Raw genomic sequence first — 26,983 nt, forward strand, 5'->3', positions numbered from 1 at the left:
AAAAGCAGGGCCAAGAGAACTATTACTTCCCTTGCTCTCCACCTCTTCTGCCATGGTCCTTAAAAAAGTGACTTTTATGATTTGAGAGAGTGAATGACAAACATTAGCATTAGGGCTAAAATCTCCCTGTCTGGATACAACAACCTCATCATACCTCTATGTATTGGGGTTTGGAGAGAGAAGCCCAGATCTGTAATGCTCACCTCAAGATTCTGCACTGGACAGGGGTGGAGGTCCCAGTCCCTTGCTTTGTTGCAGTAGAAGTGTCTTAATTTGGTCTGGGCTTGTACTGGGGTAATTTACTTTTAAATCAAGGTTCTGAGGACTCCAACTCATCATTATCAGTTGTACAAAGATGAAATGGCCACCATCAACAACAGGCACTATGCATCTACTCCAGCCTGACAGTTCAATATCTCTGTTGCACTTCTATATGGATATGTAAAATAAAAGTATTAATGTTTCCTTTCCCAATGTGATAAAAACAGTTTACTAATTTAATTCGTCCTTCTCTCTTTTTCTTAAGTCATCTAAAAGATACATAAAACTTGAATTGGCAAAGATAACAAGTTTTCTGTTCTCAATATGGAAGCTAAGAGTAAGATTTTCGGGGTTTTTTATGGTTTGAAAGACAAGTTTTGTGAACTCTGACACAAGCTCATATAAGTGAATATCTGTTGCTCCTCCAGAAAGAAAATGGAAAAACATGTGGGATACTTACAGAGTTTCTGTTGGGAGAGTCAGACCCACTTCCAGAGCTGCCCTTTTTGGTTTTCTGTGCTAAAGAAGTCCCAAAGCGGAGAGCTTCATACACAGGATCAACCTTATTTCCACAGGCTGCAACAGGAGCAAAATATACCTCAATCAATACCTAAAGGATATTTCTGGTCAAGTTCCTGCTTATCTTGGACCAACACCTTGCCTCCACCAAGAGGTTAAGCTGTATGCTTAGAAACAATTGAGAAATTATCTTGATAAAAAGTGAGTGCTGAACTTAATGGAATTGCTGTTAATTTTCTGCTGCCTCTATAGTCCCATAAAGATTATCCTCCTCTCATGCTAGCTTTTCCATTCTTGGCCATTGCCTTGTCTCTTGTCACCTGCTATTCTCCTTCCCTAATCATCACTGATGCTACCTACATGGAGGTAAGAAAGACAAAGTACCAAGAGGTTCTAATCCATGTTTGTCTCTACCAGTAACTTCCTGGATTGTTCTCAACAGTAGCTTTCCCTCATATCTAGCCACAAAAACTGTCTCCCATGGAAGAGAAATGGATGTCTTCACCGGGAACAAGCAAATTCAGCTTAAACTCTCTTCTACACATTGCATTCTTGGACCTCGACTTCTGTTGTGACACAAGGCCGTGGGCATGTAGAATATGGCACATTTGTAGCACTACATAGAAGGAGGGAAATTTTAGCCAAAGTACAGAGAAAATAGAACAGATTTTGGATTTTGATTCGAGCAAAGCGCACTTCATTTTTTAGCCAGAGTTTACTCAAAATGTTTCTATTACTTCTGATAAAAATGATGGGTGTTTTTTAGAAAGAGAAACTTAGATGAAATCCTTGTAATTAATTTTTTTTAAAACTGCTGACAGTAACAATACAAATGTGATCAGACAAGTAGTTTTAAACTGACTGTCTAGTTTTAGCTTTGATTTTTTGCACTTCCAGATCTGACTGGTAAGAGTTCTAGTGGGGAAAAAATTTTCCAGAATAAACTTCACTTCTCCATTTCAAAATGTTTCTTTTCAGAAATTTGGTATTACAGTGAGAAAAAAGTAATCTTTCAAGTACTGAGACAATGTGTAGAAATGATCAAGGAAAAGTATTAGGAAAGTAAGAAATATGGATGAAAAAGGACAGGAACCTAGCAGCACCCCTCAGAAGCAAGGAGTATTTGAATACCCCCTGCTATTCTGATCTCCCTGTCTTTTATCTGTTTCTTCCTAGCTCAGATTCTCATCTCAATATTTGACTTCTGAGTTCCTACCTTGATTTCAGGTAGTTGTTATTACAAACAGGGTAATTGCTAAGGTGTATGTATATAGGGTTTTGTATGAACACACCCTCTCCTCTTCTAGCTTTGTATCTTCGAAGTGGTGCTTTCCTGAGATGGCAGAAGGGCATCCAGTCCCTGAAAGGGGCTGGATGGCTGTTGAGGGTAAATACCATGGCTGGAAGTCTGCCACTGTTGTTGCAGAGCATTGCTAAAGGAAGACTGAATGGAAAAGCAGTCAAAAACCTACCAATAGGCATCACTTCTTTGATGCAGCCAAACTGTTCGTGAATGAGCAGTGGTGAGCTGTAGTACCGTCTAAATCCCTTTGGCTGGAAGGAGAAAAAGCAAAACCAAGTGAAGTACATTTCTTGCCTTGATTGATGAAATAGAAATAGCCTCAGCTCTTTGGTTAATTGAACATTGTGGTGAGGCTGAAAATTTGCCTCCTGTTGTCCAAACTGTGAGGTTTAGAGATCATATGTTAATTTGATTTTTCTCCTAGGAAAAAAACCTATTTCCTATATTTATGTGGAAGGAGGGGCTCATTTTAGCTCTCCTTTTTCTTTTGTCTTACACAAAAGCAGCAGCAACTAATTGCTGAATCATTAGAGGTTCTGGGAAGTTTCCCTCTTCCTGTCGTCTTACATAATGTGAATTTGCATTGTGTTATATTTGTTAAACATGTGACTATCCTTCCCCACCGTAACTCCAAATCCTCATGTTCTCACATATGCATATGTGAAACCCAAGGAACACAGAACATTTTTATAGGTTTTTCTAAGTTTTACTGCTGACTAATTGCTGCTTCACTTTATTTTGTTTTTGTTTTGTTTTGTTTTGGGGGTCTTTTTTGTTTGTTTTTTTTTGTGGGTTTGGGTTTTTTTTTTGTTTTTGTTGTTGTTGTTGTTGTTGTTGTTGTCGTCATTTTTGTGGGTTTTTTTAATTTTTCCTTTTATCTTGTAAGATAAAAAAATTCTCCTAGATATTCCCACAGTGTCCAGTAGAGAAATGCACCATAACAACTCAAGCTATATTAAAGAATACCATAATATGGAAATAATGGTGCCTATACCACTTTAAAAAATGTATCTCAATTCAGGCAAATACTTAGTACTCAAAATGAATGCCTCCAAGGCATTGGAATGTCACAAATGGTCTCCTCAATTTCTAATGTCTGCAGGCTGTGAGAACTTCTAGTCACAGTGAGAAGTGAGGAAGATTTGCAGAGATGTGCATCTTTTCCATATCCATTCCATGTTCAGTGTACCTCAAAATCTGATAGACAACTAATTCTTTGGGTAACGAGCTGCAGAAAAGATTGAAAAAGACTGAGGGGACTGATAATCTTGGAGTCTTAGAGGAATAAGTTCCAGATTCTTCAGCCTTTGTTTAGTCCCAAGATAGATTCAGACAGAGCATCAGGATGACTTTACAAAATTCCTGTGACTTTGCTGTAAATTTGGTCTCTATATTTTTGGTTTTGTAAACTAGCAACCACAAAAGCTGAGGCTGGAATCAAGAAATGCATGAATCAATTAACACAAGATAATATTTGCCTTATGTGGGACTTGTCATTTAGCTCTTCACAGACCAACTTCCTATACCAGAATGCCTCATACTAGAACTATGATTATGATTTAGATACAGAAAGATTTGCCTCAGGGATATAGATAACAATAGCTTCCAGTGAACACTCTTGGACAGAAAAGATCTTTCCAGTGAAAGGTGAGGTTTGCAGCATTCTTGAAGTCAGTACTTGCATTTTCCCATCATTTAACACAGTAAAACTGGCTTTACCATATAGTTTTCTCAAGTGCCTTCAAGTTGCAACAAATCTGAGAACATCTGAAATACAAATCTACGTATTCAATTTTCATATTCCAATTGGCATTTTTCCAAGTTGTTTTCCCGAAAGTAACTGAAACTAATAACATTCCTGTAACAGTCAACAAGGTGGGTTAGGATTGTCTCAAACACAGTGTACTGCCATTGCCAGTCATGAGATTTTGCTGCTCAGAGGGCAATCCAGGCACTAACGTGCTGTGTCCATACAGAGGCAGGCTCTTCCCAGCCTCTCCTGATGACAGATTGCTTCAAACTCTGTGGTGTCTTACTGTGAAATATCCTTTGGTTTTCTTTTTAAGGTGAATTAAGTTTTTTTTAAATTCAATCCCTAACAGTGGAGAAAACAATAAAACATAATTTGAAGGATTTTTCATTTGTTAAACCCTACTAAAATACTATGATTAATTTATAGCATTCTTTGAGATGTTTACACTACAGCAAGCAGAGTTGAATCAAGGTAATTCTGTTAGCTAGCTAAATTTTTATTCTTTAACTGTATGTTAACATCCACAAAGCAGACCACATTTGTACTTTGGTTTTGTTTGCATTCTTGTGCAGCAGCAACTGCCCAAATTGACAACAGGACACCACCTACCTTTACTTTTCTCACCTCAGTAAAGTGATCTGGTGTGGGTTCTGTTAAAGCAGAAGCTAAATGCACACATGGCGTTCAGGCACACAAAGGAAGTGGCTCCAGGACAAGCTGCCCTGGGCTGCTCACTTACCAGCTTGCCCATGCAACGCTGCTGTCCGATACTGTCTGCACACTTGTGGTGGATGCTCATTTTACAGGCCTTACAGCGCAGACCATGCTTAGCGTTTGCCCCTGTGAAATATACAGAAAAGATTGAATTAGGCAAAGTCAATAGTTTCCATCCATTTAAACAAGTGACCTGAAAGAACTAATGAGGTCAGTTGCAGTAGAGCAAATATTGACAGCATTTTTTGCCTTACCTACTTTAAAAAATGCACATTGTGGAGCCAATTTCTTTACAGCCTCTACATTTTAGGCATTTGTCCCCCAGTCTCTTTCCCAGGCTGTTGCTGCCTTTAGATATATATTGGATTATGCTCTGCTATATGATAATCTGACCAACGGTGTCTCTGTCTCACCAATACCAAGCAAAACCCTTTTGAAAGGTCTTGGCATGGCTGTGCATGGCTGAGGGAGCCACTGAAGGAGCACCCTGGCTTTGGAACAACTGGAGAACTGGGCCACCAGTGAAGGCCCAGGTTTTGTGGGTGAGAGATAACACCAGGCATGTGTGAGAGGGTTAACCCTTGTCATCGCTCACCCACAGGCAAACACATCCTGGTTTGTGTGGTTTCTTTTTCCTGTGTGGTTGCACTGGATTACTGTGCTGTGAGGATTTTTTCAGTTGTAGTTTCTTTTCAATTATACATGCTCAAAACAATACTGACAATTGCTCCCAGGGACTGCTGCTCTCACCATCCCAGGCCAGAGCTCAGAGGGTGCAGGGAGGACTCCTTGCATATCCCTTAGTGGGGCAGTGAGAGTGCCATGAGTTTGACCGTGTTTTGCTCCCTTGTTAGTTGAAAAGTTATGTATCACAGGTAGAGGAGCTACAGCACAAATTTTGTTTTAGGAAGCAGAATTCTCCCACTAGGCCAAATGTAGCTCTGCATTATCTTCAGTGAAGACCAACTCTTAATTGATGGATCCAAGTCTGCTTGCTTCCAGGCAGGAACAGTGACTTTTATTCATACAACCTAAACTATGCAGAAGCGGTGACACTGCAGCAACTCTTTTATCCCCTGTGCTGGTTGTGCATTGAAGGCACCTGGGGGGAGGGTATACTCGGAAGTTTTTCTCCCTGAGAACTTTGTCTGTGAGTGGATGGGACCAACTGGACCAGCTGGAGGCTGGTTTGGCTGCTGACAGCCTGGCCAATTACAGAAGTTAGTTCGCCTCTGTAAATTCACATTTTGAAGCAAGTAAAACCTCAGGAAAGCCTCTTTCGTTCCTGGCCTCTCACAATGTAACACTGACCGGTCCGGGTCCCCTCCCATGCGGTCTGGGCCGGGCAAGGGTGGACTTGGGAGGCCACCGGGCCCCGTTTTCAAACAGGAGCCCCGATAGCCAGGGGGAGGAATGCCCGTTGCTATTTTCATAGCCCCCCACACACACCCCGGGGCGTTCCCGCGGCGCGGCCAAACTCTGGAGCAGCCGTGGAGTGGCCGAGCCTGCCCAGGTGGCTGTGGGGGGAGGCAGCTGAGTCCCGTTCTGACATAGCCCTTCCACACCCTTGCTTGCTGGACAAGGTGGAGGGATGATAGGTGCTGGCGGGCAGCCCTCGTCCAGCTCCCCAGTGCGGCCCAACTGTCCTGAGAGCCTGGCACCGCTCCAGGATGGCCGGCCACATCCTCTGCACCGTCTGTGTGAGATTTTAACCCTTCCAATGCTCAGATAAGACTTGCAGACCTTCTCTTTTCCTTTGAGTGAGAGGAAAAAGAACAGAGAAGATACACCAAAGTCAGTGAAGCAAAAGCCAAGTTCTAGGTGGAAGGCGAATGAAGAGATGCTGTGAGGGACGGCTGAAAGTCCTTTTATAAGCTATAGGGATGGACTGAACTATACTAAAAATTCCTATAAACCGTGGAAAAACACATGGGGGGCTGGAGTGTTCAGAAAATCCTTTGCCCCGAGGGAAAAGGGGATCTCTGTCCTGCGGATGAAGTACAAAAAAAAAAAAAAAAAAAAAAAAAAGAGAAATGAAGAGAACTTTTGCTTTTGAACAGTTCATTCTTAAAAGTATATACCCCATGAGTTTAACATGGTCAGTAACACAGTTCGGGAAAGCTGTGAAGATAAAAAAAGTTAGTAAAAGGTGAAGCCACGAGATAACTGTTTTTTTATTTTTGTGGAAAAAACCCACAACCGAACAAAGAAAAGACTTTGCTCTCTAAAGTAAACTGAGAAAAAAAAAAAATTAAGTTGATAACTGACTGAAGGGTTTCTGTGTGTTGTTAAGGAGTGGAAGAGGGGAGGAGGGGATGGTGTGAAAGTTTTATTCTGAATTCATTATTTTATTTGTGGTGTTAATAAAGTTTTTCTTTACACCTTTTAAGTTTTAGGCCTGCCTTGCTTTTGCTCTTTATTCTATCTCACAACAGATGAGTATATTAAAATTAGCAAATCTGAACTATAAGAGCCTACAGGACTGTGTAAAGGCAATGAATATACAACGTGTCTATTTGTTATATCCACTGCAAGAATGAGTATGAAAGGAGGTAAAAAAAAACCCCACAAATAAAAACTCTTGACATTTTAACCAGCCTTCATTAATCAGACATGATAAATATTAGTCCGAAGGATGCTGCATCTGAAAGTACTCACTTAGCTCACTGGTTATTTGAATAGTCAACACCATGTACATGCTGCCAGTTTCATTCAGTGAAGTGCTTCCTCAGAAAGAAGCACGTCAGGGAATGTTTAATCAAGTTGATGCCAAAACCCAAGCCTTGTATTCCACTTGCCAGACAACTAAGGCAGGCTGAGGTAGACGTGAGCTGTGCAATGAGCTGGGCGCAGATGCTTCACCTGTGTGCTTCTTTTAGGGCAGGGGACTGAGATCCTTCCCACCTTCCTATAGAGACTGCTGGAGAGATAGGGACTGAATGGGGTTGAGCATGGGGTGTGCCCCAGGGGCTTCAAGGGAGTGGGGTCAGTGCCTGCTGTCCACTTGTTGCTCCTTTTATCCATCTTTCAGTGTGTGCAGCCATCCTTTCCTCTTTTCTGGGCTATTTTTTCCTAGCAAACACATGATTTCTTAGAAGAACACATGCCTGTTTTTTGGTCTCTATTTCCTGCATGGTTGCACTTGTATTGATGTGCTGTGAGGATTTTTTCAGTTACAGTTTCTTTTCAATTACATGTGCCTAAATCATTATTGACTTCTGCGAGTTTGTGCTTTTGCTACTGATGATGAAATGCTGAATCATCCTTCCTGGTAATCAACAATTGTCACTGAGAAAAGAGTAGTTCCCTCACAGTTTTTCATTATGTTTATAAGGCAGAATGAAAAAAGGAAAATGACAGTTGGCCTATGCAACACATCAGTGCTTATACCAGGTCTAATTCTGCTCTCATGCTGGTTTGTACCAAGTTATTCCTAAGATTTAGCTATGAAAAGGCAGACAGTCTCACAGTCGTCCCTGCTGGCTATGTTATGCTTTTCCAGCCATTTTACTGTTAACTTTATGAGATGGATATTGGTCTTTACTGTTGTAACCATGTAATCACATAAGATACACATTTGTCAAAACAACTGTGTCCCCAAATGATGTGCAAAATGAATATGAAGCATCTGTGTTGCTTTCGAAAATCAAACTTGAACTGTCTCAGAACAAAAATCTGTGGTCATGTGAATATGAGTAAGACATATTACCATAAGTAATAATTACAATAAGTAATTACAAAAGAACAACATGGTATTTCCATTGCTGAGACCCATATTTTTACATCTGAGTAGCTAAGTAGAGGCTTCAAAGAGAAGAAGAGTATTTCAGTCACACACTTGAGTCTACAAGAAGTCTTTGTAAATCAAAATGAAATCCCTGTAACTACCAAAAGCTTCAATCTTCAATCTATTTTCAACTACTTAGTTTATGGCAGGGAAAAATATTTCCTCGTTTCTTCCTGCCTCCCACTGAGGAATAACTACGGAGCTTGGAGAAGAAGCATTTATGCTGTATTTATGCTTGACCACCAGTAGTATTTCTACAAGACACATATTTTTTTGCCACAGAATAATTCTTTCTCTTCCCCATTACACTAAGTCACTCAGAGAACCATGGCTAAGCTTTTTCAAAACTAGTGCATGCCAGAAATCAGGTAACTTTATACTGGCGATGTACCTGACCTAGAAGTTCCTGAGATTCAGCAATAAGGCACATCCAGAGCTCACATCACGGAGAAGAGACTGAATTTAGTACATGTGTAAATGAGACCAGGGTTTGACTCATTTCATCAATTTTTGGCTTCCCAGTTATGCAAACTTATTGACCTTGCAGATGCCTGAACGGGGCAGGTTTTAGGAGACATCTGGTAGCTTGAAATGGTGAAAAAGCAGGCAGAACATGCATCTTGCAAGGAAGTTACTTAATACTGAGTAAGTACAGTGAGAGTTCTACAGTCATGCACTGGTATAAGAGAGTTATTCCATTATGCCTAAAGTACTGGCACAGGATACTGCAATACGTTGAAACATTATTTTCTAATAAGTTCTGGAAATCATAAGAAAGTTTGGAATTTGGTCTGAACATACATTAAATAATAGAAAATAAGGGTATTAATGACTCTTATAAAAGTAAAAATAAAAATGGACCTTGACAAAGATAGTAACAAGAATAGCAACAGCTGTGACAACACAATAGGGCAGGCTATTTGAGGATAATTTTTTTGTTGCCATAGGGTACTAGGTTGTTTGAAGTTGAAAACCTCTCTGTGGCGTGCTTATTCCCACTGGGTTAATCTTTCTGTGGATTGAAACATGGGGCAGGAGAAGGGTAAGGAGAGAGCTGGTTATAGCACTGTCTGGAAAATGCAGTGCTCCAATTAGTGGTCTCGGACACTAACACAGTTTCCTCAGGGACGTCTGCTGAACACATACTGATGATCTACAAGGCTGACCATCACTGTCTAGGTTGATTCCTGTTCCCCTAAATTGCTGATAGGCTTGATTGCAGCCTACTGTTTATTTTCACCAGCAGACATTCCCTTATACCAACCTTAAAGCAAAGCTGGAAGCTACTCATACTTGCATACAGTAGTCACTGCTATGTCTTAGCCCACCTGGAATAATTTCAGTCAGTCATGGATCAGAAATACAGGAACTAAAGGCTTAACAATTAAGCTCCACTTGGAGTAACCTAACTACCTTTTTCTCTGGTTTTCATTCAAAAGGGGAGTAGACTAACAGCTTTGATAGCTTTGCTATTACCTTCAAAGAGTAATCATCCCTCCTACCTTTTCCTCCAAAGACCCTTACTAAGGTTACTTAAGCTGGTTGTTAAATACTGAGCAGGATGGAACAAAATTCTGCTCGGTCACTTTTTAGTTGCTGTCTGGAGATGTGATTTTCACTATTTTTATTCAAGGCACACTACTATATTCACCAAACAGAGCAGACAGTGTTTGATGAATGGACAGTTCTATTCAATGTTTATTTTTTAGTTTCCTTAGTCAGTGTGTGTCTTTAAGCACCATCTCTTGAGTACCATGTTAGCCTTAACCCAAATACAAAGTGGTTAACGGCCTCCTGAGCTGTCTTATGGGTTCACTGTCTTTGTCTCTTGCCAAAACTTGTATGAAATGGCTCTCATTTAGGGGACTAAGGGGTAAATCTGTCAGAGGTTGCACTAATATTATTTTGGCCCACATGCTGTTGTTTAAGTTATAGAAACTGCAAACTTTAAAGGTGGAGGTTTAGAATGGAAAGTACTAGACTGACTTATAGTATCCATGAACAATTAACATGTCCTCTTCAGTGAACAAAGTGGAGTCAATGTAGTAATGAAATTCATATAGGGAAAAAACACACAGTCATTTGAACAAATGTCCTTTGTGTCCTATTCATTACCTATTCATTAATGTATCAACTACCTACAAGTCTGTACAGGCTGTTATTCCTTTTCTAAAAAAAAAAAAAAAAAAAAGCAAAACTGATGAAATAAACAGTATTTCACTGGAAAACGGAAAAAAAGAGGAAATTTCAGGTCAGAATACTGAGTAGCTCTTAAATAAACTTACAATTTAGGTTTTGCCTAGTCATTTTCTTCAGATATCAGCTAATGTATCCAGGCACCTAGGTCTGGAAGGATGCATTGTTTTGAGAAACAGGTCATGTTTAATAACACTTCTCTAGAAATACTCTGTGACTGGGTCAGCTCCCCTTTGAATATCTAAACCAGTGGCTAGGTTTTCCAGAACAGTCATGTAAAATTGAATCCTAAACTGTTCTGATAATATGACCTTAAATACCACTAAAAGGACACACTGCATTACTTCTGTAAATTTAAATCTTTTTTGGAGGAAGCCTAAATGGAAACAGAATATCTCAATATAGGTGAATGGAAATATTTGGAGGCAGAGAAGGATAGAGGGAACAGGGCAGAATTTGATTCCAACTCTTTTTGTCTGTGTTTCCTACAAAAGCAGTTTAGTAACTACTGTGCATTTTAGGAAAGTCACATTTTTCCTAAGGAATGCAAATGACAATCTGCTTGTTACACAAAAAGGGAACCTGTGTCATCCTCTTAGCCAGCACAGCTATGACCACAACACTGTTGGCTGATGCTTTTTGCCTATTGTTCCAAGTTTAAACATAAGATTAATAACTGGAGAGGGAGAACAAGCCCTGCAGCCTGGAGAAATTTCAAAGAAAACTGCAAATGTTGGTAATAACATGATGTTATGTTGACTGTATAAACATAACTATATTAGGAACTTACACCAAAGTGGGATAAAAACCAAAAAAGGAGAGGATAAAAACATTCAGGTCTATTAAAGAGAGAAAAAGGAAGGAAAAGAGACACAGAGAGACTGTCACCTCCAGCTAATCTAGCTATGACCCAACCACTATTTTTCATCATTCCAACTGAAAGGAACATACCAGTCAGAAATTGTTTTGATTTAAAACTTTCAAAAATAAATACATTTAAAACTACATAATTTCCCTAGCACGTCAACTTCTGCTGTGGGAGGCTGATAAAAATAATGAGTGTCTTGCTCTTTTCTCCTTAAAGGCATTTATAGTTGTCACCAGAAAGCTTCATCCATGCCAAAATTTATGGGAAATGGAGAACTTAAGCAAGCTAGGCAGTATTGCAGCAGTGAAGAGTTAGGATATAACCTTAAAAAGAGAAAATCCTGAAATGGTATTAGTGCCTCTGCAGTTAACTCTAAGCCTTTATGCACTCTACTGTCATGCCCTCTTCTTAGTTTTTAATTACTTGGTTTTGCATAAAAGCTCTGATGCTGAAAGAGATTACTATTTTTAAAAAATTCTTCTGTACCTGCTTCCTGCCTCTGTACCTGGCTGCTGCTGGACAAGTGATTCTTCTCCTGCTCTATCTCAATCAAGAGCTGTGAGGAGACCAGAAAATGGCATTTTCTATGCAAGACATCCAGATCTTTAAAATTAAAAATGTTGAGCCTAATTCCAAGCCACTCACTTTGTAAGAATGGCTGGGAATGAGCTTCCTCAGCCTCCAGCCTCCCTGAGTGCCTCTGGCCACCTTGGGAACTACGCTCTGTCCTAGTGCTGGGCACCCTTCTAATTATGTTTTTTTTTAAACTGATGCTGCCTTATCACCTTCCCCAGCTGACATTTTAGGAAGTATAGAGGTACAGATCCTCAGTTGTTCATTAGGTGAGTCATAGACCAAAGCCTGAACACAGATTTCCCCAGCCACCCTAGAGGGCTGAACACTGAAAGTCATTGCTGCCTGATACCTGATTGAGAATTCAAATTTATGGACACAGAGTTACTCTTTAGTAATGAGATTTTTTCTTTATTAAGTTGTGGGTTGGATTTTTTACAGTTAAATCTGCCAGTTCAAAATGTACAGTGGGTGTATTATATTTATAATTCATATAATTTATTATAGTTTTATTATTTCTATAATTTTATTATAATTTTGGTGTATAAAATTTATAATTTCTTGGGATGAGGTACACTGTACAGGGATGTCCAACAACATGGAACTAGAGGAGGAACCTCCGAACTTGGGAGTAAGCTGCCAGGTCTTGACCTGGTGTATTGATGGCCTGAAATGTCCTCTTCCCCTGAGTCTACTTTGTGCTACTCTAAACCAAATAGAGTGTGGAGAGAAGCTGGAGCTTGTATATTTATGTTCTGTAGAGCAGGACTTGATGTCAAGTCATGGTACCTATCCTGTCAAATGAATAAGTTTTATATTATATGTCAATAAATTTTATATGTCACTGAGAGGTGTTGGTCCATTCAAATGCCTATCCCAGTTTCTCCATAACAATATCCAATGTTTAAATAGCAAGAAAAGTTGTCTTGCTTGTATGCAGGCTACAAAACAGTGCATAAAATTAGAACTGACTTCCTAGTGACATAATTTTCTGTAGAAATGACATGCTGAGAAAAAAAATGAGGCAGTATTAAGCAGTATCAGGTTTTTCTACAAGACTGTTATAGAGATGGAAAATATCCCTGCTAAAATAAAGTCTTTTAAAAATTTGGCCATAAGAATTTTTTTCAAAATGCACTTTTCACATATTCAGCAGCTTTGATATAAAAATATATCTCTGAAAGGAAATATCCACCTCCTCAATTCTTAAAATATCGGCTCAGGTTTTTGATCATCTAAACGTTAATTAGGATGCTGGAATACCATGGTAAATAAATTAACACTGTTATTGAAAGATAAAGTCCCAGTCCCCTAAACACTAAACATACTAAATCATGTCTAACATTCTTTGCTCTAAACAAACTGGAACTGATATATCAATACCTACTTTTCTAGATAATTTTCAAGATTGATGAGCCTGTGGTTATAGGTCTTTGAACTGGGTTACTTTGCTGAAAAGGAAAATATTTCGGAGAAGATAGGCATAGATTTGCCTGTTTGAGATGATGGTGCCAGAGCTGAACAGGACAAGGGGACATGGAGAAATTAAGGTTGATGTGTTATCTCAAATGAGTACAAACAGAGATGAATTGCTGATCTTGGTCTCAGTAGTATTAGTAAACATTGTAACTCTTCTTGAGGTGAAGGTGATGAAATTTAGATTTCAAACAAGATTTCCATTATGACAGGCTCAGATTACTTGCACCTGTGTTCTTACATGCATTGAAATGAAAAGTTATCAGTTACAGCCTTTTTTTCCTGTGTTTTGAAAAGCTTTTAAAAAGCAGTTGAATTTTGTAAGGCTGCTCATATGTGCCAAAACCTGCATCTTCCAAGGGCATTGTACCATTGCAGAGGAGTTGGAAAACAGAAACCAGAAATCTGAACAAAAACTGTGATGTGAAATGAAGACCAGGACTGTGAGCCTGCTGAAAATGTGGGAAAAGAATTACAGAACAAAAGAAGAGTCTGCTCAGCAAACAAATTTAATGTCTTATTTCCTCTGCTAATGGATTTTTAGCACAACCTGTTGCTTATGTGGCTCTATCATTATCAATGGGCTTGAAATGAGAGACTGCTATTTGCCAGAAGATCAGGAAAATCAATTATAATTATAAAATGTTTCATTAAAAAAAAAAAAAAAGAAGCCCCATTATATATATATATATATATATATATATATATATATATATATATATATGGTTGTTTACCGGCCTTCTGCTGTTTCAAACTTTCTGAGGGTTTGGGCTCTTTCTTCCTGCAGTAAAACCACTTCCTCACCAGCACAAGCTCTCAGTGTTGCTGCACATCTATGTTAGCACAAATTGACTGGCAGTGCCTGCAGTGATGGGCCTTGCATGCAAAGTGCTGATGTATGACTTACCAGGACTACAATTCTTCTTCCTCCTTCCTTTTTCCATTTTACAGTATCTAGTGATGGAGATGGGAAATGGAGCAATGAAGATATCTACATGGGGATCAAATCCAGTGCTTGGTCAGGATTTGGGCACACATGCAGACTTCCATTCCAAAGCCATTTCTTTTTTTGGACCACACATAGCTAAGGAGGATCACCAGAAGCTAGAGATGTAATTGACAGCATGATTTGCTTGGACTGGAGGGAATTCAGGGTGCCACCATCAGTAACTGGGTAGTTACACCACTTTGGTGGGATCAGGTTTCAGGGTAATTATTTCTACAATTAGTCACTATGTGCTTCTATCTTTCAGAATTTTGCAATCACATTTTATAGCAAAATGTGTTTCAGTTTCTTTTCCATGTGGAAAATATACAATCACAGAATCAGTTAGTTTGGGAGAGACCTCTGAGATCATCGATCCAACCCATGATCTAACACAACCTTGTTAACCATGGCACTGAATGCTACATCTAGTCTTTCCTTAAACTCCAGGAACAGTGACTCCACCACTTCCCTGGGCAGCCCCTTCTAATATCTGTTCCTGTTTTCTGTAAATACTTCCTGATTTCCAACCAGTGGAAAAATATTAAAATGAAACCTTTCACACCAAGTGCAGGTTGATGGTGGGATGGTGTGTGTGTGTGCGTGTGTGTGTGTGTGTGTGTGTGTGTGTTAACTTTTTCTGGAAATAGTTACAAATTTCAGTGAAATCACACGGGTTGGGCAGTAAAAGTACTTCATTTACAACTGGCATCTGCTCAAAAAGGTAATCTCAGCCTTCACTGTTATAATCTGAGAGAATTAATTATTTGACACATTGCAGTATTGGCATAAAACACACCTACAGGTACACTTCCGTGTGGCGTAAATTACTAATTATATAAGAAAAACTTCTGTCAAGTAATTGTAGAGAAGTTTATGTAGCTCAGCAAAGCAAAAAGAATATTACCTGCCCAAGGGTCAATCTGGAAAAAACATGTTGACTTAAGCTGAAATTTCACTCAATTTCAAAATATTTAAATCACTAATCAAAATCACCAAAAATCAGCTTTTTAAGACTTTGTCTATCAACATGAATAATTAAATGCATCATTTATAAACTGTCCATATTTAGACAGTATTTGCATTACCTGAATTCACCATGGATTTCAGTAGGAACAAACCAAGCCAACAGAAACCATAGATTTTCTCATTTACACGTGCTCTGCACCAGCATAGCTACATGGTTGATTGCCCAAAAACCGTAATTAACATCAATCATAATTGTGCTACCACTATCAGGGGTAGGGAAACCCACAGGGGCATCAAAAGACTTCGCAGGTATTATCTGTCAGTTGTGCAGTGTACAAAGCTATAACATATAAAGAAAGTCCAGCAAAAAGCAGATATTGGAGCTGAATGCCAATACAAATATTAAGATTTAGATGCTGTCATAGGCAAAGAACAGCTGAAATTGTGAACAGGAACAAGCAGCATGTAACTGCTGTGGAAGTGCGTGGGTGAATGTATGAAATGTATGAAATGGAACCTCTGAACTTTCAGATAAGACGCTGCTACTTGCAAGCTGCAACTGCTATTAGCGGGTAGAAATGTTGATAATGTCACTGACTAAACAAAAGCAGTGTATCCCAAATTCTCCAATTAATAAAGAGACAGGAGACCAGAGCACTAGCAAAAAGGCTGATCATGTGCTGTTCTTATGCTTATGCATTATTTAGACTGGAGGAGCTGTGAGCTTGGTTTCCAGAAAGAAAATCTGGTGCCAAGAAATGAGTTTCTGAGAGAAAGAAGTGGTCTTAGAAAAAAAAAAAGGGGCCAAAGATGAAGATCCTGGCCTGGGGAGGGATCCGGGATATGCAGAAAGATCCTGAAGATGAGGACGCCATGTTGTACATCAGTGATGGACATTGAGTGATGGACATCAATGCCAGGGGATGCCCAGGAACTGTGCCTGAGATGGGCATTTTCAAGCCACATCACAGCAGGAACAAAAACTTACTTGCTGCCCAACGTCACTAGTAGTGACTCCTTCATGCAGGGAAGGGGAGACTTAGGGAATGAAAGGCTGGTGGGGAAGAATAAGTTAGCACAGGAAAAAATAAATAGGGCAAAATCTGTAATGTCACTGTTTCTTCAATAAAACCTTCTACTCAGATGCTCTCCACATTGGAATTTTTTACTGTGTAATAAACACTGTAAGACAGACATCTCACCTTGCTGCTGTAAACCAATGTTATAACCTGATACAATTAATTACTTGACACATAGCAGTACTGGCCTAAGCACACCTATTGGTAAACTTCTATATGGCACCAATTACTAATTAAATTAATAAGAAAAACTTCTGTCCAATGATGGATACAGATAACTCCCTGCATCTCATAAAGGAAACTACCATGAAACCACAATTTTCAACCACATGTCATTTTCAGCTGAGCATGTGCTCAGAATTAAAAGTCAGGACCCATGTGTTTGCAGCATCCTTCTGTGTACAAAATAAACTTATGCCAAAGAAGAAAACAACTCCAGATTGTGTATACCTGGAAAACTAAAATTTTAGCAGTTTAGAAAAGAGCATTGGTGAAGTTGTGGTAGCTTGCATTCCTATTACCAAAGAAGAAAAACGTGATGATCTATGTAAGCCACAAGGATCACTGCTCTCTGAGACATCCTTCTATAGTAAGGGCAGCAAAAAGCAAATGTGGGCAGGCACTTTACATGATGGCAGTGTGCTATTTCTCATGAAACCATTTATTTTAAGTGTCTCATTTTTAGATTTCTGCAACTCAGAGTAAGGTAAAGCTTCTAATAGTTTTGCTTCTAGATAATGCTTTTGTCAGCTATTCAGCATTGTAATTATCCACATAGCAGTCACACTCTGGTAGATAAGGACTCTAAAGAGAAAACTAATGTTTTTGCAAGAAGGTCAGCTTTAAAGAAGATGCACTTAGTTTGCTTATCTGTAAACACCCAATATCCCATGTGAGCTCTGGAAAAGTATATAGCAGGACATAAAAACCCTACTTGCATTCTGCTCCATCCCTTGGCTTTTAAAAAACCTTGACCTTCCATTGTGTTCTTCACTAGTGCTGATAGCAGGAGCAATGGTACCAGGAGCCTACTCACTACTAAGTAGGGTGTTTGATGTTTTAAAATGTGTTTTTTGATTAAAAATCACCATGGCTAACATAATATTAAAATATTAATTGTAGATGTTCTAGAAATGCATATTGTTTTCCATCTAATTAAACAGCAAATGTTGGTCTACATTTTTAAAATCTCTTTTGACTGAGGATTAACTGCAGTTTCATAATAATAGCAATTTTCCCCAAATTAAAGTGAGCTTGAAAATTATCTAGTAACAAATGTGAAACATGTCTGATGTTGTTCAAGGGCAAATTCGAATTTGAAATACATTTCTACCCTCTTTTCTCAGCTAAGTAGTTCCTGATTATCCAACTTACTGATAACATTCTTGCCTCATCTCAGAGGAGGAAGCCCTCCCGGAGGATAAACAAATTAAATATTTTCTTTTCAGTATTTGCTTTAAAATATGTTTAACTCTTTGTTAACAAAGAAAAATAATAATTTAATGCAGGGATAATGTATTGCTACTGTAGCTTTTCTACAAATGTGGGGCTGTGTGAATTGGATACTTTTTGCCATATTTATAACAAAATAGGAGTAGAAGTAGATGGAACACACCTATATTGCGCATACCATATGTGCTTCTATGTCTTTACTTCTGTTTATTCCCACTTCATTTATTTTAACAGACAAACTATCTACTGTTGGGACATTTTGGAGAGTCCAGATGATATTACTTATACCTGACTGGTCTATAACTAGCAGTTAAATGCAAATTGTTCATTTTGGGTAAATTAGTACTTTATATTTCCATAAGGCTTTTGTTTGGCCCTTCTTACAGAAGTGTGCAGAAGTGTGAAGGTCTATGCTTATGGAGATTTATTAATTCAAGAAAGAGATTGTAGGATTAAGCCAGGTTCAATTTCAATCTAATAGGGTAAAATAATTGTTTTACACCAAGTTTTAGCAGATGTGTGTTAAAAAATGCAATGTTTTTGTTTGCCCTAAATATTATTGCAGCAGAGAGAGATGACTGAAGTGTCTCACTCACACTGACTCTCAAAAGCACTAGAAGATTTAGGTGCCCAGAGCCATTCATTGTTGTCAACTGAAACCAAGTGCCCTAAATCCAGGAGTAAATTTAGTGGAGGGAAGGAGGAGGTAGAGGCAAGGATTGTAGATCATTTAGTAATAAATGGGATGGCATGCAATACCAGTTACTGAAAAGGTTACACAAAGGCCCATTTTCAATGAATCACAGCATGACTGGATTTGGAAATGACATCTGGAGATCATCTACTCCAATTACTGCTGAATCAGGTTCTATTAGAGCAGGTTGTACAAGATTGTGGCTAGATGGTTCTTGACTATCTCTCTAACATGAAACCCCACAACCTCTCTGGATAACCTAGTCCAGTGCTCTATAACTCTCATAGTAAATAAGTTCTTCCTCATTTTCAGATGAATCTTCCTGTTTCAGTTTTTGCCTGTTGTCCGTTGGCCTCTCCCAGGGCACTGCTGAATCTGGCTTCATCCTCTTGCAAACCCCCTTCAGGTAAATATGGACATTGATGAAATCCCCTCCCAGTTGTCTTTCCTGCAGGCTGAACAACCATAGCTCCCATAGACTGTCCTCTAAGTGAGGTACTCCAGGCACCCAAATCATCTTTGTAGCTTTCTACTGGACCTGCTTCAGGAGCTCTACGTATCTCTTGCCCAGAGAGCCCAGAACTGGACACAGCACTCCAGATGAGGCTTCAACAGGGCTGAGTAGAGGGGCAAGATCACCTCCCTCAGCCTGTTAGCAAAACTTTTCCTAAAGTACTCCAGGATACCATAGGCCTTTATGGCCATAAGAACACTACTGGCTCTTGGACAGCTTGTTGTCCACTAGGATCCACAGAACTGCTTTCAGACAGGTTGGTTCTCAGCCTGTACTGGTGCCTGGGATTATTCCTACCCAGGTGCAGGACCCTCCATTTGCCTCTGTTGAATTTCTGGAGCTTCCCCTCCATACAGCTCTCCAGGCCGTCCAGGTCTCACTGGATGTCAGCACAGGACTCTGGGGCCACTCCTGATTTTGTAATGTCAGTGAACTTGCTGAAGATGTATCCATCCCTTCATCCAGGTCATTGATGAATGTGTTGCACAAGACTGGACCTGGTACCCTCCCCTGGGGAACATCACCAGCAATGAGCCTCCAACTGGAGATCTCTACCTTTTAACCAGTTCTAGATCCATATTATTGTCCACTCATCCAACATCTAGTTTGCCTACAAAGATGTTATGTGAGACAGTGTCAAAGCCTTGCTGAAGTAAAGGTAGTCAACATCCACCACTCTCCCCTCATCTACCCAACCAGTGATGCAAACATAGAATGCTATCAGATTGGTCTGGCATGATTTCCTCACAAATGAAAAAAAAAGGAGTCTGGATTCAGCTGCTTTTGAAAGTTTCTTTCCATTGGAAAACTCTTAATAATAAACAACACAAATTTATTCTATAATAGTGTCTGTGGAGAATAGATGTGGGAAGGCTTGGCTGTGACTACACAAGCCCTGCTCCAGGGGTATGTCCGCTTCGCTGGAATCGCTTTACCTTTCTCTAGAGGGGACAACTCCTGTTCTGCTGAAGTGGTGACAGCGAATCTCTTCCCTCAAGGACATCTGTGTTGGGAGATGCTAGAGAGACTAGGAAAAGTGGAGGGCAGGACTGAATGAATAACATTATTTTTTCCTTCATCCTGCATGATAAATAAAAATGCCTTTTTTTGGTTTTGTTTTTTCCAAGATCTCTGTCAAAAGACTCCTCCAAACTACTATAGACTTGGAAAAAGTCAGTTACAGTCAAGCTTCCAGGAGTACTTCTACTTTGTCTTGCTGCCAAGAAGTGGTGATCAATCTGTGACCCTTTACTGCACCTTTGTTTACCTGGATAGTGCTGGATACAGGCAGGTTTGGACCAAACCAGAATGTCTACTTCATGAAATCAGGCAGCAAGCTTAAAAAAGTCAAGCATATTTTTAAAGAGAGAGCTGATCAGTCTGGGTGTAGAAAGCACTGTGTCATAGTTCCTGTGATGTTTTTCTGTATTTAATAAACTTCCACATGAATTACAGTTATATAAATACTTCATCTAACCATGGAGTTTTTCTAGTACTTATTACTTGCAGTTACTGATAGTCAAGAGAAGAGTTCAAATGCAGGATCTAACAGAAAAGGGGAACCACAAATTCAGTCTAGATGTCTTTCTTTCCCTATTCTTGCATTTGAAAAGCTTGGTCAGTTTATGAACTTGAATCGTAACTTTCTGGAGGATTTTACAATACAGTTTTGGGGCTAAAAGCAGTTGAAAGTTCCAGCAGCCTCAACTTCACAGTGAAATAAAGAAATACAGGCTGCTTTTTAAAGATGAAGTCAGAAAGAGTTATTAATGGCACTTTTTTTGGCTGTCTAACCTCCAGAATGACTGTCTAAACCAGAACAGACGGCGGTAGGAGTGAGTCAATTCTGAAGGGATAACACCATTTCACTGCTTAAGCACTATTGATTAATAGACTGAAAGGAAGCTATGCTACAGCTATATTTTTTACTTTTATATTTGTTTTCCACAGATTTCTCTAACTGCAGTCTGGTTAGTTCCCCAGGAAGACAGGTACTTAGTTATTTACCTCCAGAGCTGCAAAGGTCCAGAGAATTTGCATCCAAACCAGAAACCCGGTTGCCCTAAGAACACCTACAAATGCATACATCTCAGCTACCTAAGTCAGGGGCGGCATGACTCAGAAGGACATGATTTTGACTATTACTGGACGTTGCAGACCACATTTTTTTCTGGTCTTCCTGGAAGTTTGTTCCAGGTAAACTTCTAACAGGTTCTAACAGGTATGCAAAAATCCCCCCAGGTGTATGATTAAAATTCTGTGCCATAGTTAAGGCTAAGAATGGAGTGAAACAGTTAAGTACACTTTGGAAACACAAAGAAAGATACAATGTAAACAAGCAGATAGTTCTTTAAAACACAGCTTTGAAAGATTGACTTTAAAGTAATATATTTTTAAACAAAGCAAATTACTTTTTTTTCTGCATTACTTATATTTGAATTAGATGGGAATACATTAATCACACGTAATAATCTTGGAACATTTTTTCCATGTGAATCAGCACAGGAAATGATCTGCAAATGAGTAAAATGTTGAGAATTCTACAGATGGAGGTGTTTTTTTTTTTTTAAATACACAATATTTTTTCAACTATTGAGTACTGACATCATGTTTTCTTCAACTGTGAAGTGTCACAGAGATGATTGATGGCATACCAGAGACTGAAGAAGAGCAAGAACTTTCTTCTGATCAGTATAGTTTAAGACTGTAATCTGATGTAACATTAATGTAATAGTATATATCTTTGCTGTTGCCAGGCGCTTTTGCCTCTCTTAATTTGCCATTGCCAAAGCTTACCACAATCTTGTTAAACACAAAAAAATGGTGGATAACATGATGTAAATTTGGAGGTAACTGACTCAGTTTTCTTTTCACTATGATGCAAAATAAAAACCCCCAAAACCCAGTGTCTCCTAAATTATGATCTAATAATATGTTCCACAAGGCACTTTGATTTTCAAAATTTTCCCATGCTGGGGTTAGATACTAAAATAATGATAAATACTGCTACTAAATCCAGAAAATTAATGGCTTTCTAGAAGACATACTGTGAGAAGATTTCAAGGGTGGATAAGTTTAGGAAAATATGTAGTCCTCCATGGAGCTGAAACCTCAGTCTTAAGCTAACCGATTCTAGGCACTCACAGCGGCAAAATGGTGGGTGCGAGAAAGTTCTGCTCCAATACACCACTGATTTACTCTGAAATTTTGTGAATTATTACTGTTGAATTCAATATTAGAAATTATTATTTTATTGGAGAATTAGATGCTGTAAGAAGGCCCCATTAATGTAAAAAGGATTCTGCATGCACTCTTCAAAGCTCCCTCAAATGTGAAATTTCCTCCATTATTTCGTTTGACAGAAAATTGCTGCTTGTGGAACTTGAGTCTTGGTCTAGTACAATTAGTAGGAACACTCCCACTCCTGCCTTTAAAATGAGATATGAAGCACACTATTAATACTCTGTTTTTCTTTTTTTAAATCAAATCAATAAACAGATTTTCTTTTGAATATGTTGCATTGCACCCTGGGATGCATGCAAAACATTTGAAAGAATAAGTTTACTGATATATATATTGTGATGTCTGATGGGTTTTATCTTTTATATTTTTCAGATTTTCTGCTGCTTGGTGTGTAACTCTGAAGCTTCTTATTAAGTGTTAGTAAGTTCTCTTCAAAAGGTAGTTAGACAAAACAATCCCTTCCCAGCTAGAGAATGAAGGACAACTGTTACCCAAAAAGCATAAACAATGGCAAAGGGAATGGGGCAAGCTGGGGCGTTGAGACTTTCTAACCTGAAGCTGTTGGACAATTGACCCCAATATGTAGATGAACCACTGCATCCCAAAGGCAATATTTGGCTCATAGTGCCCCAGGAATCAAAGAGAGATGATGCGTGTATTTTTTTCTAATAAGATAATGTTCCAAGTTCTTTAACTTTGCTGTGAAAAGAACAGCACAGGTAAACTCCTCTGCTCCATGTGTCCTGTTGCCTTTGAAGCTACAGATTCTGCCATATGAGTGAGACTGAAGCAGTCACTGCACATTCATGCTGTGCACTGTTCATTACACTGCTATGTACCAAACAGAGCTGATTAGTTCATAGATCAGAGTGCTGTTTAAGGTGAACCTGGAATCATTCCTGGTGGCAAAATTGAAACCATCTAAAGTCAAGACACAATTTTCCTCCAGTCTTCAAAGCATGTATCTGTCTTTGTCTTTATTCTCATGAATGAGGAATTTAAATCATAGACTCATTACTCTAAAGTGTAGCTGCCTGTGAAAAATGCAAACAGAGAGAATAAACAGGCTCCACATTTCAACCATAAATTCAGAGTCCCTTAACAGAAATGAGGCTTTTTCAGTCTGTCTTTGGGAGCAGGCTTAACGGAGTTTCCTGGGAGCAGGCTTAACAGAGTTTCCTGAAAGCTGCCTGTTTTGGTGCTCTATTCCTATAACCCACAGCTTCATAACCTATACGGATTAAATGAACAGCAAACAGAAACACTGAGATCTACCATGCTGCTTAAAATACAATACAACAAAACCAGGCAGTAAGGATTACAGAGAGAAGATGGAAAGAATACAGAAGATGTTTGCCTGTGAAAATCAGGGCATCTGTATGCTAAGGCATCTTAAGGTAAAACTCTTAACATCTTATCTGCCTTACCTCCAAACAAAGATGGGGTGGAGGGGGTTAGAGCAATTCACCTGACTCAGACTGCTACCAGACAAAATAGGTCACATTAGTTTCTTCAGCAATTATAAAAGCTTCTTTAGCTAATGAAGTGGCTAAGATACAGAACAGAAAAACAAAGCCATCAGCAGAGAGAACAGAAAAAAGTTCAGAAAGCACAGGAGTTAAAGCTGATGTTTTGAAGCTTAGAGCTGTGCTTCATGACTTTCCTATTTCAGCAAAGGAGAAGGATAGGAGTGTTTATGAACTGGATTTACTCTCTGCAAAGTTTGCTGCCAGCAATAATCTGTCATGAGCAGCAGTATTTTGAAACACTACTGCTGAGTCATGCAGATTTGTGATGATATTTATGTCCATACAACTTCACAAGAACCTGCCAGAAATTCAAGGAACTTATATTTGCCGTATATAATTGTGCAAATAAGCTTTGATAGAACATCCATCCACATTACTGAAGGAGACAAATTCTGGGCATTTTCCCATATATAAAGTTATTTCAATTAACTGCTTTTTCAGACTTCCTATCAATTCCTGGACTGTGAACTTCACTGATACTGATACTTTACTGCTTCTCTCTTTCATTTATTTTACCACTTCAAGTAGAAAGAAACCTTAAAAGACTGGACAGTGACACCAAAACTTGTGATTAAAATTCCTTAGTTTCCTTGGATTCAGTACAGCTGTGGTGAAGTGAGAATATAAGTTAATTTATGGAAGCAAGATGGTCTTGCATCAATTTTAATTGTTCTATGGACAGCTGCCTTTTCCAAGGACCACAAATTCCTCACACAAGTGGAAAGCACTGAGCACCCTCATTTGAAAAATGTTGATCAGTCCTATCAGCATCTTCAAAGAAATTACTATACTGTCACCTAAAAAGGCAGTGACTTCCATGCCAAGGGAAGCTATACAGTAAGCTATACAAATTACAGACAATATTTTAAACTCAAAGACCTGTACTACTACTACATGAAGCTAAATCAGTGTTTAACTTCTTGTCCTGCCTAAATGCTTGGAAATTGTGTCTCTTGCTTTCACATGGGTAAATTGCCACTCAATTTACTTCTGCTCTAGTACTACTACTGCTGGGAAAAGTAGATGGTAAGTAAGCAGGAAGACCAAATCATGTGCACAACACTAGTCACAAGGATGTGAATTTCCAGGATCATATTTCTGAATAGCAACTCCTGCAGCTTCCCACTGCAGTGGCCATGAAGGTTCTACTCCTCCAGGCACTTGCTCTTCTCTCTTGACCTCTCCTTGCAAAGCTCCATGGATGATCTCCACGAAGGCTGGCTTTTTAGGTCTTCACACTGCACTGAAAATTACCTTACAAGCAGGGCTCAGCAGGGAGGTTTTTTCTGCACACTAGAGATAGTAACAAAATGATCTATCTGTCAGTCAGTCAGTCCCTGGCTAGAACTTACATACTCATGGACAGGTTCCGAGAGCAGACAGGCCTATCTTTCAAAGGTACAAAGTTCATGTGAGGTTTATGCATAGGAGGGATCAGGTAGAAGAACCCCAAGCAAGTCTACAGTGTAAATTTGGTTATTATATTTGGTTTTTGACCTGGTCTCCCCAAATATTCATCCTAGATAGCCAACACCCACACCCATACAATCAGATGAGAGCGTGCCATCCAGCAGATGCTACTGCTTGTCCCTTAAGTGACTTGTGGGACAGCAGGGGGAGTCGCCATGGTCACCACAGTGAAAGGGAATTGAGGGTGATGCAGGGTGTGAGGACAGACACAAGGAGAAAGTGAACTCAAATTACTGCTGTGGAAAAGAGTGAGGATAGTGGACACATTTGCAATATGGATTTCTGCTGCTTCTAGTATAGCGTACAACTTGTGCTTGGGGCTCAGTATAACCTGAATGACAGAAGAGCTTGATTCCTGCTGAATCCCTCACCTGTAATTTGTGATAATAATATATGTCTAAAGGGCGAGACATCTGTCAACAAATGTAGAACTTGTGTTAGCTTGTGGCAGATATGACATAAATCCACAGCATCTCTGCATGAATATTCTCAAGGAGACATCTGGGCTCACAGAAGTTAGAGAAACTTCCTCCTGCAAGTTCTAGCATGAGATTTTAAATAAAATGTTTCTTACCAACAATCATATGGTTGCAGACATCACAAAAGGTTGGTTTTTTGAAGATGTGCTCCTGGAAGATGTGAGTCTTGTTTTCTGGCAGTTGTTGGGATCTGGTGGGTGAAGATGCCTGGTTCTCTGAGTAGGGGAGCTGCCCAGTGCTTGTGCTCACCTCAGGCATCAAGTCTACTTGCAGTTTGACATCACTATTAGTCCTCTGGAAGAAATTGTCTGCACTTTTACTCCGCAAGCTTTTTGTCTTGAAGGAGAGGGATCGTTTCAGTTTCTGAAGCTGCAACAAATAAACCAGTTATAATTGCTATTTTTTCTACTCTAAAAGCAATGCAAGGCTCTTGATTTTGGGGTGTGTTGCTGCCTAGTGAACTTCAGAGCTTCTGTTAGACCTTGAACCACCTGAACAATAAACCTGACTTTAAAATTTAACCAGCAATTTCTGAGCAAACAGATCCAAATATACCCTGCATAGGTTATCTGATAGACAATAAACTTGATAGTCCTAATGAATGCTTCTTTTGGTCTTTATTTGCAGGTATGACAGTAAAGAAGTATTGCTGCAAGTTGTAGGCATTGAAGAATACATCCTTTGTATTCAAGCATGAGGGAACTTAGAGCGTTCATCCTCTAAAAGTACTTAATCAGTCTGTAAAACCATTACAGGAATAGCTGTTAAATGGTGGTACATGACAAGTGAATTCAGTAAATATATTTGATATACTTAAATTTCTTGAATTTGGCTGAAAAAATATTATATTTAAAATTATATATATTTGATTAGCTTTGACTAAGAAATTCTACTTTTATTAATTTTTTTAGGACAGAAGTCTTAACAGAAGTAAGAATGTAATTAGTAAGCCAACTGATAGTTAATCCATTAATTAATACTAGTTAACATACATTCACGTGTTTTTGTATGTTGTATTGTGTGTTGATTGTCAGACTATCAAACACCACAATAAGGCATTACTAAATTAGGGTTGTTAACTCAAAGTCTTTATCTGTAAATGCTCTGTGCAATATCAGC

At 39.1% G+C, this 26,983-nt stretch overlaps 1 protein-coding gene across 2 annotated transcripts in view; it reads right to left on the reverse strand.

Moving 5' to 3' along the window:
* Window positions 1-26,983, reverse strand: part of STAC (SH3 and cysteine rich domain) — a 74,063-nt gene that overhangs the window by 24,032 nt on the left and 23,048 nt on the right. For both annotated transcript variants that reach the window (XM_079302657.1, XM_079302658.1), the window contains exons 2-5: window positions 25,960-26,233; window positions 4,576-4,676; window positions 2,253-2,334; window positions 722-837 (exon numbers count right to left, since the gene is read on the reverse strand). In XM_079302657.1, coding sequence (XP_079158783.1) covers window positions 722-837; window positions 2,253-2,334; window positions 4,576-4,676; window positions 25,960-26,233 — 573 coding nt within the window. The remainder of the gene's footprint in view (window positions 1-721; window positions 838-2,252; window positions 2,335-4,575; window positions 4,677-25,959; window positions 26,234-26,983) is intronic.

Source organism: Erithacus rubecula (genome assembly GCF_903797595.1).
Source record: "Erithacus rubecula genome assembly, chromosome: 3".
In the NCBI taxonomy this organism is placed as follows: Eukaryota; Metazoa; Chordata; class Aves; order Passeriformes; family Muscicapidae; genus Erithacus; species Erithacus rubecula.